Source organism: Chiloscyllium plagiosum, unplaced genomic scaffold (genome assembly GCF_037043375.1).
Source record: "Chiloscyllium plagiosum isolate Xiang-an unplaced genomic scaffold, Cpla_swu_hap1 HiC_scaffold_21, whole genome shotgun sequence".
NCBI lineage: Eukaryota > Metazoa > Chordata > Chondrichthyes > Orectolobiformes > Hemiscylliidae > Chiloscyllium > Chiloscyllium plagiosum.
Genome location: NW_028270159.1, coordinates 20,241,034 through 20,260,128, shown reverse-complemented (window position 1 = coordinate 20,260,128; position 19,095 = coordinate 20,241,034). Strand labels below are relative to the sequence as shown.

Sequence of the window (19,095 nt, the reverse complement as noted above, 5' to 3'; positions counted from 1 at the left end):
AAAGCCCTGAAGCTTCCTACAACACATTTTGAAACTGACTGCTGCTCACACAAACCACCTATCTGACCAGTTCACAAATCTTGTACTTGCTGTCAACCATTGCTCTTTGTGGTGTGATTTTGCCTCCATGGATTTCAAGGCACACACAACTTCTGTACGACTTTCAGTTCTTGGCTGAGGCTTTTCCTATGATCTTCAGTTTCAATTTTACATTGCAGTCTTCATGATGTCTAAGTAAACCCAGCAGTTATCACCATTTTGAGGTTTTGTGTTCAAATACACAAATTTACCATACTTATCCCTGGACTAGTTAGTGCTTTTAGGTTCTGTTAATTTGAAATTCTGGTATAGGATTACTCTGCAGGCAACTTTGTGACAAAAGCTTAGAATTAACCTGATGTTGTCATTTTTTAAACTTTGTCCACCCCAGTCTAATACTGGCTCCTCAAAATCAATAAAAGCTCAGAAATAATTGTTTCAGGAAGACATAGCTACACCCTTTCATTACATGCTGCAAGTCAGAATGGCAACAGCTGCTAATGTTCTATATCTTGGTTACTCGCTCAATAGATTTTCTTAAAGTGCTATTGCAACAAATACTGTGACTTAGCAGTCTCCATTCACAGGACTTCTGTCCCAATTTGCAATCAGAATGAATGCAGTCAGTGCATAATTTCAGGCTGACATGCTGGATTACCAGCACCATCCCATCCCCAGGCCATTTTTCAGAGGCTGGTTTAGGGCAGAACAATTGCCTACCTGCAAGTAGCAGTCAGCATAGAAAGAAAATTTAAGGTCATTGTTCAGAGGCCAGCTGCAAGTTCAACCAAGTTCTACTCCAGTGTGTTTTCTGCCTGATGGTAAGTCAAATCTGAAAATCCAGGCAGGGGTTGGTCTGGAAAAATAGTCAAATTCTATTCCATACAAAAAACCATCTGAAACTCCGCCCTTCTCCTGCCTGCACAATTGCTGAAATCATTTTGGAGCCTTTGTCCAAGTTACATCACATTGGATAATAAGAAAACTTTTTATCTCTCATTAGGTTTACATATGACATCAAGAAATGCAATACAGGTCATTTTGTTATAACACACGTTCGTCAATATGAATTCGCTGTAACGCAATTCCAATACTAACACTTTAAGCGCAGTTTCTAAAGCATGATTTTCTAGAACTCGGAATTGCATAGGTTGACTGTATAAAACTTGAATTGATCTGTTAAACTACAAATTTAGTGCTAAAGAAAGCCAATAAAAGTTCTGAACTGACTATACTTCAATTTCTTTCCATTTATAGATCATGCCTCACTGACGGTGCAGCAGATAGTGACAAAGAGGAGACAATTGAAGCTGAACTACATGACATGAATGGGACTCCCTCTAGCAAAGAGCAGAACTGGTCATCCCTCTGCTTGAAACAAGTCTTTCCTAAATATTCTAGACAATTCAGTTACCTGCTGATTGTGGACCGTATTGCTCTACTGTTTATCAGATTCCTGGGCATTAAAGGAAGTATGAAACTTGGTCCAACAGGATTTCGGACTTTCATCAGGTCAGTGAATTCACACTATTACAGTCTTTATCATCAAATTTGATTTCCTGGGATGGATATCAGAATTAAAAAGAGGACGTTTATTCGCTTACAAAATATTTAGCCCCCAGTTTCTGTTGCTTATTCACAAAATCTTCATAATCTATTACATGCTGTGGGAAATAAAGTTTCCATGCAATAAAATGCAACAAATGAAATATGATTTATAGTATATCATAGTGTCAAACATGCATAGCAACTGATTTGATCAGTAGACCATATTTGCTATCTGTACCGCTGTCAAGTTAAATTCAAAACTAACAATAAAAGCATAACCAACAAATACTCTTTAATTTTTTGGATATACTATGCATAAAAATACACATAACATTTTCACTTCTGTTAGGAAATAAACAATTTCACCTTGATATGTTTCTTTAGGCAGTGTCATATAAGAGCCTGAATAACTCGTTAGTAATTTTAGTTCCATAGTGAATGCATTTTCCCAAATAATTCTATTTTACAGAATTTTAAACCAAGCATTCTTGAAAAACAATGATCTGTAACGAGTGCAGGTATCACATTTAGGTGGTAATATTTAATACTTAAAATGTAAATTTGGTCCCATTCTAACTCATCAATTTCACACTAATTCAGAGGTGTTCGTCCTTTAGCCCCTCATTTGGAAAGTTGGCCTCAGTGAGTTGATCTGAAAAGCAAGCTTGGTTTCACAATTGAGTTTGTGACTTTTCATTCACAAATGAGGCCGTACAAGTCTTTACTTCAAATGAAGAAACTGCTGCTATGTGGGAGTGGAGTAAAGCTGGCAGTGGAAAGTTGCGATAAAAGCCTAAGGAACGCATCTCAGATTGAGCTCAGTTGGAGCAGCAGCTAAACCCTGAAAGAAACTCTGCCAGAATTTGAAATGGCTGACAAAAGGAATATCAACATAAAAGTGAGAGCTGATTGGTAGATAGTGGTAGTGGTCAATCTTATTTTCAAGTTTTAGCAAAGTTTTACCACCAATGTGTATACTAATACAATATTTGAAAATCAACATAAATAAGTTAATAATATAACAAAATAATTAAATTCATTTTAAAAATAATTAAAAATGGCATTACAGGTGGTGTATGAAGCTGAAATATGTAGGAGCTTAAGGATACCATTGTAATTGAGGGCAAACATATCTGCACCATGTTTGAAGTTTGAGCAACTTTGGCTGAGAGTTTGAGCTGTGTGTTGAATTATAGACACTGTGATGCATCAGGAAGTGAAGACATTACCTGGCAGTCACACCTCCTAGGATAGGGTGTTCTGATATACTCAGTGGTTAAGGACAGGAGGCTGTAACCACAGTAGGGTAGGTAAGAGGACCCAGAGGAAAGGTGTGTATTAGTGTCAGCCTCTGCAATTATTCAATAGGTTTGAGGATCTTTCAGCTTGTTTGGAAGAGGGCAGGGGCTGTGGGATGGATGAGCTAAATGACTATGGCACCATTGCAAAGAAACCCCTACAAGCAGTGGGGGAACTAAACAAATTCTAGTGCTGGTAGGGAACAGCATGGGGGGTGGGGTGGTATTGTGTGGTATTGACACTGTTCTCTGCAGCAAGGTGTGTTGTCTGGCTGATGTCTGGTTTCAGGAAATCAGCTCTTGGGTGGAGAAGAACTTACAATGAAAGGGGGAAGGGAAAAGTTGTTGTAGTCCATGTAGGCACCAACAACATTGGTAGAACAAGGAAAGAGGTTCTGCATAGTCCGTAAGACGAGCTAGAGACCAAATTAAGAAGCAGAACCTCAAAGGTTATCATATCTAGATTTTGCACATAGTTTAAGGGAGAGAAATGTGGTCCAAAATTAAAGATTTGAATTTAAACAAGGGCAATGTGGCCATGAAAGCAGAGCTATAAAACTGAACTGGTAATTTTGGTTAAGATACAGCAATGCAGTGGCAAATATTTAAGGGATATTCCAGAAAGGGGACAATAGACACATTCCAGCAAATAAGAAAAGTTTTTAGGGACGGACCCACCATCCATGAATAATTTTAAAAGTCAGTTAGTATCAAACTCAAAGAAAAGACATATGATTGTGCAAAGACAATTGGCAAGTCAGAAGATTGGGCAGAATATATTTAAAAAACAAAGTATTATAAGACTACTAATAAGGAGGGGAAATAGAGAATGAGAGAAAATTAGCTAAAATATAAGTACAAACAGGAAAAAAATGTTTAAAAAGTTAACAAAATGTTGGAACTATTAACTAAAAATGAGGACAAATAGATCACAGATGAGTGGACAGATATTTTGTATAAGATTTCACTGAAGAAGACATGAGTACCATCTCAGAACTAATTATAGATCAAGAATTAACAGGGAGAAACCAAGAAAGTCACAATTCCCAGGAAAGTAGTGAGTTACGTTGTTGGAACTGCAAGTTGAACAAGTCTCTGGGTCCTGATGGATTTCATTCTTATCTCATCTTAAAAGAAGTAGCTAGTGAAATAGTTGATGTGTTAGTTTTTCATTTTCCAAAATTTGCTAGATTTGGGGAAGGTTCCTTCAGATTGGAAAATAGTTAATGTAACCTCTTCATTCAGAAGGGAGGCAGAAGGCAAGAAACTAGAGGCCAGTTAGTTTAACATCTGTCTTATGAATGCAGGTAAAAGTTGCAACATTTAAAAGACATTTGGTTAAATACATGAATAGGAAAGCATTGGAGGAATATGGGCCAAATGCAAGCAAGTGGGATTAGTTTAGTTTGGGAACATAGATTGTTTGGACTGAAGGGTCTGCTTCCATGCTGTATGCCTCTATGACTCCATATATAAAAGTGCTGTGGCACAACAATCTGCATTTATGTAAGACTAAAATTATGTGGCTTCTGTAAGTTTAAAAAAAAAACAGAAAATGCAGAAATTAGAGTCAGGTAATATGTTAAGGAAGAGAAAATGTGCTAGGGTTTTAGGCCGATGACCCATTGAAATTGGAAGAAGTGAGATCTAACAATTTATAAACAAGTAATCATGTGGTGCAAGCTTAAGGATTAGAACCTAATCTTTCTAAAAGATACTTCTTAAACCACCTAGCCTCAACCCTTCAGATCATAACTACTGTCAGACATATGCTGGTAATTTTGGGGAGGTGACACTTTAGCGATATTACCACTAGACTACTAATCCAGAGACCCAAATAAATTTCTGGAGACCCAGGTTCAAATCCCACCATAGAAGATGGTGGAATTTGAATTCAATAAAATTCTGGAATTAAGTGTCTAATGATGACCGTTGTCGATTGTTTGGAAACCCATCTGGTTCACAAATGTTCTTTAGGGAAGGAAACTGCATCCTTACCTGATCTGGTCCATATGTGATCCCAGACCCACAGCAATGTGGTTGACTCTTAGCTGTCCTTTGGGCAATTAGAGATGGGCAATAAATGTTGGCCTAGCCAGTGATGCCCCATCCCATGAATAAATTTTAAAAATGTTTCAGCCATTGCTGTTTACACCTTCTCGAGACCTATCTTTTGTTTCTTTATTGCCGCATTTACTACTCCCATTGGTGGGTTAGTGTTCTTTAGGGAAGAAAATTGATTATGCTGACTTGGTTAGGCTCAAATGTATTTTCAGTCCCATATACACATCAAGTTATGAAGTCACCAAGCAAGTCATTCACTTGTATTGAAACATTCTCTGCCAACTAGTGATGGGCAATAAATTCTAACCTTGCCAGTGGCACCTCCATTTTGGTACAAATAAAAGTAAATTAATGCAATACTAATGCAAATGTTGATGGTGCTAAAGATCATTCTGTTGTTTTAAGTTTTTATTTATATGTTGGCTGTTATATGTCCAAGCTGTTCCTGTTTATTAATAACCTCACTGAGCTCACTGAGAACTGTCAAATCCAGCAAGCTTGGTTTTTTGTGAGCCTCCAAATTCCTTTACTGCACTGTTGAGAATTGAGTCATCAGCTGTCTCAAACATGACCTCTGGTATTCACTCTTTAAACTTCTCTCGCTTCAGAACAACTCAAGTTCCACTATTGTCTGATTATGCACCTGTGCAGTTCAACTAAATGGTTTACCAAAAAAAACAAAAATAGGGTTTTAGTGGAACAGGAAAGCTGATTTAAAATGAATGAACTAAATATATTATTTTAAATAATAAATGAGAATCGATAGCCATTTTTCTTTAATCTATTTCACTGTTCCACTATCTAAGTAATAGAAGTCCCGTTGACACTTTGCTCGCAGTCTCCTCTAGGAAGTCATTGTTCTTATGGAGTCAAACCTACATTATGTAAAATTTACGACATCTTGATAAAATATACTTTACTTTGGTGGCTATTTGTTATTTTTAACAAACATTTTTTGATGGGTTTTGGAATACTTTTCCCCATATCTTATCTTAGCTATGATTAATAAGTTATTTTCCACCTACAGTAATGTTTCAACCTGTATTCGCTTTTATCCTCTAAGCAGTGGGACTGACTATGTATTAACTTCCCAAATGTTTTTCAAACATCAAGAAATTAATGTTTGAGATATTGTTTAGTCTTCATTATTGATTGCTGTTTATCCTACAGTATCAATCTACAATACATTTCTTAATTAAAATGTTACATACTGCATTTATCGTTTTTATATTCCCAATGCTTTTGGATTTTACATTGTAGGACCTGTAAACTCAGCAACAGTAACCTGTCAATGGCATCTGTTGATATTTTATACATTGATATTGCGCGAAGATGGAATATCATTCGTGGGGACAGAGGAGAATCTGGTAACTAAATGGTTTCTGCTATTCTTTCTTGCATTTCTGACTGAATAACTAATTGGTTATTTATTCTTAATGATTGAATGTGATGCCTATTTATTTTTCACACAGTTGATTTTTTTTTGAGACAGAACTTTGGTCTATCCACAAGTTGAAATTGTGGTTAAAACAAAATCATGCCAATTAAAAGCAAAAAACTTGCATCAGAAATGAAATCCTCTTTTCTTTTATGTATTTATAGAGAATACATGTTGCTGAAGTATACGTAGGAATTCTTAAGGGATTAAATATATGCATGACTCTTTCAATCTTTCATCAAGGATTGGAATCTCATAAACATCAAATCTGGGTGTCAGAGAAGCAGAACTGAAAAACTGAAGTTGTCAGATATGTTTTCTGTTCAAATAAAACAGTTCATTAAAGATTAGAAGATTAATCTTTAATATGTTCAAAAATTGTGATCTGTTGACGGCACAAAATTTTTGACAGTTTCCTCAGGCATCTTGAAAGGTTATTTGAATGTTAATTAAACTGAAGCCTCTCCCATCTTAGTTCGTGTGAGTATTCTTTTTAATGCATTGCAATATGAGATTTTAAACTACTTTGATTCTTTATAACCTGTACCACATGTCAGTTTAAAGTTAAATAAATGTTTCAGACCACTAGAAATGAAAGCATGTAGAAGAGTTGAAGCCAACTTCACAGCTTGTAACTGAAAAATGTCAGATAAAGATGCATTTAAGTAAACAAATAGCATTTATATTTTGTGGCATTTATGAAAGCCCAGTACTTTTGGGACAGGACTTTAGACCACAAAGGAATTATTGATTAAAAATGTTAATCTCTGATCTATTATCTGGAATGTTTTACATCCTGTTGCTTTGCTGAAAAGTGGATATTAATTCATTTTCATATCTAGTACTTAGATCTCTGCATGTGAATTAGTACTTTGTCTCACTTACTGTCCTTTTTTCTTATTCAGTTGAGATTGGAAAATAACCACAGATAGAAATGGGCATGAGAAAACTGATTCAACTCAAATAATCAATTAACCTGGTACAATGTTGATTTATTCAATTCAATTCAACACAAACTATTTAAGTTTAAACAATGAGTGCTAAAATATCCAGTCGGAAAGCTTAGGTGCTGTGGCATTTGATTTTTAAAAATAGTCTTGACAGTCAAAGGGAACTGAAAACTGGCACAGGAATTGTGTTGCACAACTAATTTGTGGTTATTGCTTGAAATGCAGACAGCTTGTTAACTTGTTGCTGCCTGCTCATTATAATGACTTCTCCTTACATCTAGCAAACACCCAGAGTGAACTCGAAATAAGTTCCTTACACCACTTAAAGCCAGCTGACAATGGTTAAGGCTCACCTGCATATCTTGAAGAGGATGATTTAAAGTAGATTTTGGGAATTGTGCAGGAAAATGAATTTGTGCTGGGAAGCAATGAGAAACCACATAATGTGCTCAAAGATTTTTGGACATTGCATTGGAGGCTTAAATGGAGGTCATGTAAAGAAGGCAAGCTATTCTCTTCCATAGGGGAGCAGGAATAATTTTCGTCCATGGTCAAAAGGAAATTACAGAGAATAGTTGTTAAGGTCAATGCCTAGAATCAAATTCTGAGAACCTGATCATAGGATTCGAAGAATTTCAGTGACTTCATACAAGTGATTAAGGTCAACAAATGCATCTTCAAATATCTTAAACTGCCAACAGTACATTGGCCTGAGGTATTTCTCGGTACATCACATCTCCCATTACATGCCTAAGGAAAACCTCTATTAATCAGACTTCATTACCACTATTCATATTCTTGAACTCCTCTCAATCTTAGCATGGCTGCAAGCCTCACATCCATATCTCGCACATGGGACACATTGCCAGTTTTTCAAACATGGCAGCCATGTTATGCAGACAGATTACACCACGTTTATCAACACACTTCCTCTCTTGCAGGGCAAGGTGGCACACAACCAGAGGTAGCAGGAACTAACTGGAAGAGGATAGGTGCACTGTGTCCAATTGTCTGCATGAAGGAGAAGGTGCTGGCCATTTGTGGAACAGCTGTGGCGAGCAACAATTATCTTTAAACCTAATCCTCCTCCTCACATCTCACTTTCTCTTCATCCCACAATCCTTTCTGATTCTAATGATCTAAGTATGCATCTCCAATTTTCAGACCCTCCCCTCATGCCCACCTTACCCTTACATCATTTTTCCTTTCAGAGATCCAAGAGATGCAACAAGTCCAGGCAGTTGATGAAGATGTAAATAATCCCATCACTTGATTTTACACTCTCGGACACCAGTCCAAGATATTACCAATGCACATCTCATGGAAGATAGGTTAGAAGAAAAATATGTACACAACCATACACCAGACACAATTTCTTATGTTCAGGACAGAAGGCAAGCTTAGTACAGGTGCCAACTCACCAGAAAGTAAAGTAATGCATGGGGTTCACTGTAGAAGACTCCGATAAGAACTTTGATAAACAACTTAGAAAAAAATTAAATAAAAACAGAAAATGCTGCAATTAGTCAATGGATTAGGTTGCATCAATGAGAGAAATGTTAAAATATCAAGATGGAAGTCTAAGATAGGATAGATTCATAGAATCCCTACGGTATGCAAGCAGGCCCTTTAGCCCAACAAGTCCACACCAACCCTCTGAACAGTAACCCACCCAGACCCATTCCCTACCCTATTATCCTATATTTACCCCGACCAATGCACGCACCCTACACATCCCTGAACTCTGTGGCCTATTTAGCATGGCCAATTCACATGGGAGGAGACCTGAGCACCTGGGGGAAACCCATGCAGACTCCACACAGACAGTTGCCCGAGGCTGGAATTGAACCCAGGTCTGTGAGGCAGCAGTGGTAACCACAGCCACCGTGCTGCCACGATGGTAGTGGGTTGGCAGTGAGGAGACTTGGATTAAAATTTCCAATATTTATGCAAAGCATATGTTTGAATGAGATTCATGGCAGCCAATTTGCCATGACCCATCACAACTTTTGTCATGCAATTTTCCAATCTCCAACTCATTAATTAAGGAACTGGCCTCTTTTCCATCTGTCTGATGGAATTGTGCAGCAGGAAAGGTGGAAGTGCCAGGATTTTGTGACATTTATGCCACTAGCACCATATTTAAACATTGCCCACTCACCATGCAGACCGTCTAAGCCAAGAACTATCTCTGACACTATGTGTTCTCGCATTATCCCAAAGAAAATAGTTCTGAAGGGAAGTTAAATCCTTGTGTTGCGGACAGAGACAAGGTGCTGAGGTGGTGGAAAGTAGGGGTCAAAGGCTGACCACCAAAGGAGGCCAAGCCATTCGGTTCAGCCAGCCTAGACTGAGATGGTGGCCTGGATCAATGTAGTGTCTTGGGTGAAATGGAATGTAGAGCAATGCAGGAAGAAGATGAATGATCTTCTTTACTCTACAACTGTAAGTGCCACCATTTCTTTCTGCTACCTCTACTCCTAGATCCCCATACAATATATGTTTCCCACTACACATACATCTCAACAAGGCTTATGGATGACGAGTGTTACTATTTCAATCAATATGTCCATTTAATGTTTGTCATCCACTTCATCCCCCCAAACAACTAATTCATCCTGTCCTTGCTCTTCCAATTCACTGTGAACACTTCTCCTGCACCTGCATTACCACTAACAGCTCTCCCATCCACTTATCCCATCCATACTCAAACCTTTTTTTCATTAGTTCATGAGATGAGAGCATCGCCGGCTAGACTAGCATCCAACGCTGATCCCTAATTGCCCAGAGAGTAGTTAAAAGTCAACCCACATTACTGTGGGTCTGGAGTCACATGTAGACAAGACTAAGTAAGGATGACAGTTTCCTTCCCAAAAGGGCATTAGTTAATCATAGGAGCTTTTCCTGACAATCAGGAAAAGCTCCTATGATTCACGGTCATCATTAGACTCTTAATTCCAGATATTTATTGAATTCAAATTCCACCATCTGTCTTGATGGAATTTGAGCATGGATCCCGAGAACATTACCTGGGTTTCTAAATTAACAGTCCACTGATAATTCCACTAGGCCATTGCCCCCCCAACTTCCTTTTGCCTCATTACAGGAAAAAATGTCTCATTGGCCAAGAAGGACCTGAGGCAAGGTGGCAGGCATAAGGTCTCTCACACTATATGAAGAGAAAGTGCTTGATTGGTTGGACAAGAATGAGATAACAGCCTACTTCCATTGCATCCTCCACCAGCTCAGAGACTTGCACTTCAAAGGGTTCTCTATCTAGGTTAGACTCAACAGCACAATCTGGTGAGCGTATCGCTGACACACCCCTGTAGCTGACCAAGAAAGAAATGTCCCAGGTCTATAACAGAGGATCACTGGAGACCAAGCACCCACACAATCCCAGGCAGAACATGATTCCCTGGTCTCAGCTAATGTTTCCTCTAAGCTGCATAAAGAACTGTTAACCCAGCCCAGCCCATATCCTATGAATAAATTATAAAAATCCTCACTCCAATGCTCCTTCTTCTCAGGGAAAGAGGATGGTGTCAACAGGCCAAGAGTAGGGAGCAGGGGCCACACATAATTATAAATAGCCTACAATTTTATATATATCTGTTTGTTTGCACTCTTACAATGTCTGCTATAGTGTCTTTGGCGCTATCAGACCTGGTGAATTTGCATCAATTTGAGGGATGAATAGCCTTTTTAGACATGTCAAGGATGAAAGAAGTTGTAATGGCAAGCATTTCCCATTTCTTACAACCAAGCAAGAATTTCACTGCAGGTAGCATTAAATGTCATGAATCTTGGAATGCATTCATGCAGCCATGGAATTACACTTTAACATGGACAACATTCAGTCTATAAGCAATGTGCAAGGATTGTGATAGGGCCTGCTCTGCACAAATCATTCAATGTATACCTACCTTATGAGTGAGGTTACAGGATCAGTAATAATTCCACACATCTCTGGGAGAAAAGGTTAATTCTATGCATTTAGATTCTTAAGGAAAACATTCTCATTCAAGGCTTGAGGTTGAATAATCAGAAGTTCATCTGTCTTCTGCCCTTCATAGCACATTGGCTTGTTGACAGAAGCTGCACAAAGTACTACCTTTCTCAGGTTAAGCACTTTCCTGCAGAATGCTGAATCATTTCAGGGAAATTTTAAAGCCTACGCAAACTCTAAAACCTTGAAGGCTAACCGATAATGGAATGGTAAAAAGGAGGTTCTTCAGGATTACTCCTGTCATGAAACTTCACTCCACATTCCTTGTAGCAGAGCGATTGAGGTGAGCATCATTGGGATGTAAAAAATTATGAGGCACATAGACAGGATAGATAGGAAGAAACATTTCTCTGTGATAGACGGATCAATGTCCAAGGGATTCGATTTTAACGGAAGGAATAGGAGTTTTGGAAGAGATGTGAGGAAAAATATTTTCACCAAGAGGGTGGGAGGAATTTGGAACTCACTGCCTTAAGAATGGTAGAGGCAGAAACTTTTAAAACATCTTGGAAAATGGAATTAGAATAGTTAGGTGTTTGTGTTTGACCAGTGCAGACTTGATGGGCTAAAGGCCTTTTTCTATGCTATAGACTTCTATGATTTAGAACACATAGATCTCATCTGCTGAAGCCTTAAAAGCGATCTAGCTTTAGCAGCACACAATGTGAGCGCCCCGTTTAACTGACTGCTGCTTTCTCTCTAATAGTGAGTAGACTTGTAAAGTGTAGATACCTGAAATTAGGGTCACCCAACGATACTAAGCATATAATCATATGGATGAGCAGACATTTATTCAGCCCAGAAAAGTTTAAGGATTACAAAAATAATGAATTTCACATGCACTTTCAACTGACCGAGGCTCCTTGCCAAATAAAAGAAAGTTACAGAAAGAAAGGAAGTCTAAATCCAACTCATTCATTCAGGCAGTTGGCTTGAATTAGGTCTGGCTTCTCACACTCCATGGTGCATAGCTGTATCATACTTGCTTAGATGTCCCTCCCAGTAAATGTCCAGAGGCTCATCTTCAGAAGATTGCAGCTGATCCTCCATTTTCTGTGCATTCAGAACATCCCCTTTTTATTGGTTACAGTTGTGAAGAGCACAGCATGCCACAATGATGCTGGAAGTCTTCTCAGCTAAACTGCAATACCGCACCAGACCCCAATTCTAGGCATCAAAACCTCATCTTTTGCTTATGTATGGCCCTGGTTAAAGCATGGACCTTTTTTTAATCTGAGGATTATGTAAAGGCATCATTGAATACCATCAGCCATGTTTGAAGGTAATAGCCCTTGTCTCCTTGAAGCCATCTCTGTACCGTTCAATAACCTAGAGCCTGTGAATTTTCTAGTACATCGTGGCTGCATCCAGGATATCTGACGCACACCTCCAAAATCTGGCACCAACGGTCACAGATAAGCTGAACATTGATGGAATAGAAGCCTTTTCTCCAGAGACCTCCTTAGGTACATGGTGAGGAATTTTCAAAGCAAGAGGGTGCAGGCTACAGCACAATGTACCTGGGGGAACATAGCAATGTTGGAGAATCCAACCTCCTGAACTGCTTGATCTGGATATAAACTGGTGTAATCTGCCTTCCTGTTCTTGCCACCAAAGTGGATAACCATACATTTATCCACATTAAACTTCATTTGCCATGCATCTGATCACTCACCTAACCTGTCCAGGTCACCCTGTAATCTCCTAACATCCTCCTCACATTTCACCCTGCCACCCAGCTTAGTATCATCAGCAAATTTGCTAATGTTATTACTAATACCATCTTCTATATCATTAACATATATTGTAAAAAGCTGCGGTCCCAGCACTGATCCCTGCGGTACTCCACTGGTCACTGCCTGCCATTCCGAAATGGAGCCGTTTATCACTACTCTTTGATTCCTATCAGCCAACCAACTTTCAATCCAAGTTAGTACTTTGCCCCTAGTACCATGCGCCCTAATTTTGCTCACTAATCTCCTATGTGGGACTTTATCAAAAGCTTTCTGAAAGTCCAGGTACACTACATCTACTGGATCTCCCTCATTCATCTTCAGAGTTACATCCTCAAAACATTCCAGAAGATTAGTCGAACATGATTTCCCCTTCATAAATCCATGCTGACTCTGACCTATCCTGTTACTACTATCCAGATGTGTCGTAATTTCATCCTTTATAATAGATTCCAGCATCTTTCCCACTACTGAGGTCAGACTAACTGTGTCTATAATTTCCTGCTTTCTCTCTCCCACCTTTCTTAAAAAGTGGTACAACATTAGCCACCCTCCAATCCGCAGGAACTGATCCCGAATCTATTAAACTCTGGAAAATAATCACCAAAGCATCCACGATTTCTCAAGCCACCTCCTTCAGTACCCTGGGATGGAGACAGGGACTTATCAACCTTCAGACCTAACAGTCTCTCCAACACCAATTCCTGGCAAATATAAATTTCCTTAAGTGCAGGTCCTTCAGCCACTGTTAACTCAGAGAGATTGCTTGTGTCTTCCCCAGTGAACACAGATCTGAAGTAACAATTCGATTTTTCTGCCATTTCTTTGTTCGCCATAATATATTCCCCTGTTTCTGTCTTCAAGGGCCCAATTTTAGTCTTAACCCTTTTTTTGCCTTTCACATACCTAAAAAAGTTTTTACTATCCTCCTTTATATCTTTTAACTTTATATTTTTCTTAACTTCCCTCGTCAGCCATGGCATCCCATGCCTCCTCCTAGGATCTTTCTTCCTTTTTGGAATGAACTGATCCTGCATCTTCTGCATTATACACAGAAATATCCGCCATTGTTCCTCCACTGTCATCCCTGCTAAGGTATTGCACCATTGAACTTTGGCCAGCTCCTCCCTCATAGCTCCATAGTTCCCTTTATTCAACAGAAATATTGTCACTTCCGATTGTAACCTCTCCCTCTCAAATTGCAGATTGAAGCTTATTGTATTATGGCCACTACTTCCCAATGGCTCCTTCACTTCGAGGTCCCTGATCAATTCTGGTTCGTTGCACAATACCAGATCCAGAATTGCCTCCTCCCTGGTAGGCTCCTGCACCAGCTGTTCTAAGAATCCATCTCAGAGGCACTCCACAAAGTCTCTTTCTTGAGGTCCAGTACCATCCTGATTCTCCAAGTCTACCTGCATATTGAAATCCCCTATAACAACTGTAGTAACATCCTTGCGACAGGCCAATTTCAGCTCCTGATTCAACTTACATCCGACATCCAGACTACTGTTTGGGGGCCTGTAGATGACTCCCAAGAGGATCTTTTTACCCTTAGAATTTCTCAGCTCTATCCACACTGACTCTACATCCCCTGATTCTAGGTCCCTCCGCGCAAGGGACTGAATATCATCCCTTACCAACATGGCCACCCCACCCCCCTCTGCCCGTCAGTCTGTCCTTACGAAAGCACGTGTAGCCTTTAGATTACATTACAGCGTGGAAACAGGCCCTTCGGCCCAACAAGTCCACACCGACCCGCCGAAGCGAAACCCACCCATACCCTTAACCTAACACTATGGGCAATTTAGTATGGCCAATTCACCTGGCCCTGCACATCTTTGGACTGTGGGAGGAAACCGGAGCACCCGGAGGAAACCCACGCAGACACGGGGAGAACGTGCAAACTCCACACAGTCAGTCGCCTGAGGCGGGAATTGAACCCGGGTCTCTGACGCTGTGAGGCAGCAATGCTAACCACTGTGCCACCGTGCCGCCCACAATATTCATTTGAATATTCATTTCCCAGGCCCTGTCCACTTAAAGCCACGTCTCAGTTATCCCCACAATATCGTATCTGCCAATTTCCAAAAGAGCCTCAACCTCATCCATCTTATTTCTAATGCTTCATGCATTCATGTATAGTATTTTTAATTTGTTACTGCCCTCACCCTTCCCATCAACTCCTATTTCACTCAACCTTACAATGAGTTTTATGCCTCATTGATACAGTTGTCTTTCTTGACTTCCCTTGTTCTAACTTTCCCTTCAATTTCCTTCTTAAACATCCAGTTTGTCCCCTCCCCCTGCTACTTAGTTTAAACATAGCTGTGTTGCAGTAGCAAACCTGCCTGCCAGAATGCTGGTCCCTAACCTATTAAGGTGCAAACCGTCTCTCTTATATAATTTATGCTTACCACAAAACATACCCCAGTGATCCAAGAATTTAAATCCTTGCTTCCTGCACCAGTTCCCCAGTCACACGTTCAAGTCCATTACCTCCCTGTTTCTGGCCTCACCAGCCTGAGAAACTGGAAGCAAACCGGAGATAACCACCTTGGAAGTCCTGCTTTTCAGCCTTCTTCCTCGTTCTCTGAAGTCCCGCTGTAGTATGTTCCTCCTCTTCTTCCTGACATAATTTGTGCCGACATGTACCACCACCTCTGGCTCTTCACCTTCGTCCTTGAGGATTTCCTGCACTCTGTCTGTGATGTCTTTAACCCTGGCACCAGGAAGGCAACACATCATCCTTAAGTCCCGCCTGCTGCCACAAAAACCCTGGTCAGTTCCTCTCACTATGGAGTCCCCTATTACAACGGCTCTCTGCGATGTCCGACTCTTCCGCTCTGCTTCCACGCCAACCTTTGATTGAGAGACCTGGCCGCCTCGCGGACTGGCAGTGTCATCTATCTCTACTGTTTCCAAAAGATTCAACTTGTTCCTGACAGGTACTTCCCCCGGCGTCTGTTGCACCTGTCTCCTCTCTGCCTTCCTCATCGTCTGCTCTCTTCTGCTCTCTTCTGGTATGGTCGGTGTAATAACCTCGCTGAAGGTCTTGTCCAGAAAGATCTCGTTCTCTCGGATGAGCCTGAGGTCCTCGAGTTCTTTCATCAGTGCTGCAATATGCTCTGTCAGTAGCTGAACGTGCACACACTTTCCACACTTATACGAGCCAGACATACCAGAGTCGTTGACCTCCCACATCAAGCACGTAGCACATTGAACCAGCTTGGCAGTCATGTCTTCACCCTCTTCAGCTGTGGCGTAATCATTTCACTCAACCTCCTTGTCAAAGACTCCTGAGCTAAAGCCTTACTCTTCAATCCACAGGAACTTCCTTGGACCCTTTTTTGGGGCAAATCTGTGGACTTTTAATTTAGGTTAGAGGAGGAGGGTGGGAGGGAGGCCCTACTTTGTAGGAGCTGGGGTCTAGAACACACCAACTCAAATAACAATCACTTACCTTCCCGAACGGCTTTGTGCTCCGACTTTACTTCCGCCCAGTTCCCGCCGCTCTCTACTGCGAAAAGACCGTTGGCGTCGAGTTAAGTTCTTAAATAACAATCACTTACCTTCCCAAACGGCTTTGTGCTCCGACTTTACTCCCGCCAAGCTCACGCCACTCTCTGCTGCGAAAATTTACTACCTAAATGGAATCAGTTTAGGTAAAGGGGCAGTACAAAGAGATCTGGGCGTTCTTGTGCACCAGTCAATGAAGGTAAGCATGCAGGTACAGCAGGTAGTGAAGAAGGCTAATAGTATGCTGGCCTTCATAACAAGAGGGATTGAGTATAGAAGCGAAGAGGTTCTTCTGCAGCTGTACAGGGCCCTGGTGAGACCACACCTGGAGTACTGTGTGCAGTTCTGGTCTCCAAATTTGAGGAAAGACATTCTGGCTATTGAAGGAGTGCAGCGTAGGTTCACGAGGTCAATTCCTGGAATGGCGGGACTACCTTACGCTGAAAGACTGGAGCGACTGGGCTTGTATACCCTTGAGTTTAGAAGACTGAGAGGGGATCTGATTGAGACATATAAGATTATTAAAGGATTGGACACTTTGGAGGCAGGAAACATGTTTCCACTGATGGGTGAGTGCCGAACCAGAGGAAACAGCTTAAAAATACAGGATAGACCATTTAGGACAGAGATGAGAAGAAACATCTTCACCCAGAGAGTGGTGGCTGTGTGGAATGCTCTGCCCCAGAAGGCAGTGGAGGCCCAGTCTCTGGATTAATTTAAGAAAGAGTTGGACAGAGCTCTCAAGGATAGTGGAATCAAAGGTTATGGAGATAAGGCAGGAACAGGATACTGATTAAGGATCATCAGCCATGATCATATTGAATGGTGGTGCAGGCTCGAAGGGCAGAATGGCCTACTCCTGCACTTATTGTATATTGTCTATTGTAATCCGGAAATATTGGTATGAATGACATCCCATATACATTTTTGGATTAAGGATTTGGAACTACCACGCAAATTCCCAGTTACCCTTTGAAGTGAGCCTCCCACAAAAAACCTCAAAGCAGCTTTAACTTGACAGTGGCCAGGTTGGGATGGCCATCCATCCCACCCAAGTGAAAATTCTGTTCCAGCAGATAACATTGTTCAGTGATGATGGCCCAGAGCATCTTTAGCCAGTTTATAAAATATATAGAAAATAACAATGAGATCACTAAATCCAGGATCTGTTCAGGCTCCTTCACCGACATGGGAGCTCTTCAACTGCTGTTTTTCCCTGTGGAGTAGCAGCGCCCTAGCTGTTCTTGCTAGCCTTGCTGACACAAATGTAATGGTTCTTTCCTGCATTATTGTTATCACCTGCACCAAAACTACAAGTAATGAGAATGAAATGGAGTTCTACCTCAGCAGAATAAGCCAATAATCTGTAGGGAATGTTGGAAATAGAACAGCACATTAGTAATGGTACTATTCAACCTTCACTTCAATCATTCTGGAGCGTTGTGTTATACTGTGGTTCATCAGGGTTTCATAAAGAGGTCAATGTCAGGCAATGATAAAGATCCCTGTGAAATGTAACCTTATCCAGATGCATATTGCAAACCCAAAGTTATAATGATGCATTAGGAGAATAAAATATTGGTATTGATCTATTTTAATAGCTACCCTTGTATAGAACAAACCATGACCGTGCATATTTACAGATCACAGTGCAAACGTGGCAACTCCATAGCATTTTCTTGCAGTATGAGGTATGAAATGTGATGCAGAAATAACAAACTTGGGTGAGACTTCTATGTTAAAGACAGCATGGTTTTATCAAGGGGAGGTCATGCCTGACAAATCTGTTGGAATTCTTTGAGGAAGTAATGAGCAGGTTGTACATTTGCTCCCTGAACTGGTAGATTTGTTCTCAGACATTTCATCACCATGCTAAGTAACATCATCAGTGATCCTGCTATGAAGCGCTGGTGTTCTGCCCTGCTTGCTATTTATCCGTTGGTCTGTTGTAGTGGGTGATGTCATTTCTTTTTCTGAGAGTTTAGTAAATGGGTTCCAAATCGATATATTTGTTAATGGAGTTCCGGTTTGAATGCCAGGCCTCTAGGAATTCCCGTGCATGTCTTTGTTTAGCCTGTCCCAGGATGGATGTATTGTCCCAGTCGAATTGTTGTTGCAGTCCTTGCAGGGTATTTTGTAAATGATGTTTGTTCTACTGGTTGTTGGTATGGGGTCTTTTAAATTAATCAGGAGCTCTTTCAGTGTGGTGGTAAGTTTGTGGGCTACCATGATGCCTAGGGGCCGGAGTAGTCTGGTCATGATCTCTGAGATTTCTTTAAAGTATGGCAGGGTGGCTAGTGTTTCTGGGTGTGTTGTGTTTTCTTGTTTAGGTCTGTTGTGTAGGAATCAGCGCTCTGTGCTTATCAGATACCATTGTTCCTTAATACATTGTACAGGTTTTTTCCTCGGCTTCTCTTTGTTCCTGGATGCTGGAGTGTGTGTGGCTTGTTTAAATAATGTCCTGATGCAGCTCTGTTTGTGGGTGTTGGGATGATTG

At 40.6% G+C, this 19,095-nt stretch overlaps 1 protein-coding gene across 4 annotated transcripts in view; it reads left to right on the top strand.

Annotated features, from left to right (window-relative positions):
- Positions 1–19,095, top strand: part of ttll11 (tubulin tyrosine ligase-like family, member 11) — a 220,687-nt gene that overhangs the window by 180,370 nt on the left and 21,222 nt on the right. For all 4 annotated transcript variants that reach the window (XM_043720260.2, XM_043720262.2, XM_043720259.2 and 1 more), the window contains exons 7-8: positions 1,297–1,551; positions 6,210–6,316. In XM_043720260.2, coding sequence (XP_043576195.1) covers positions 1,297–1,551; positions 6,210–6,316 — 362 coding nt within the window. The remainder of the gene's footprint in view (positions 1–1,296; positions 1,552–6,209; positions 6,317–19,095) is intronic.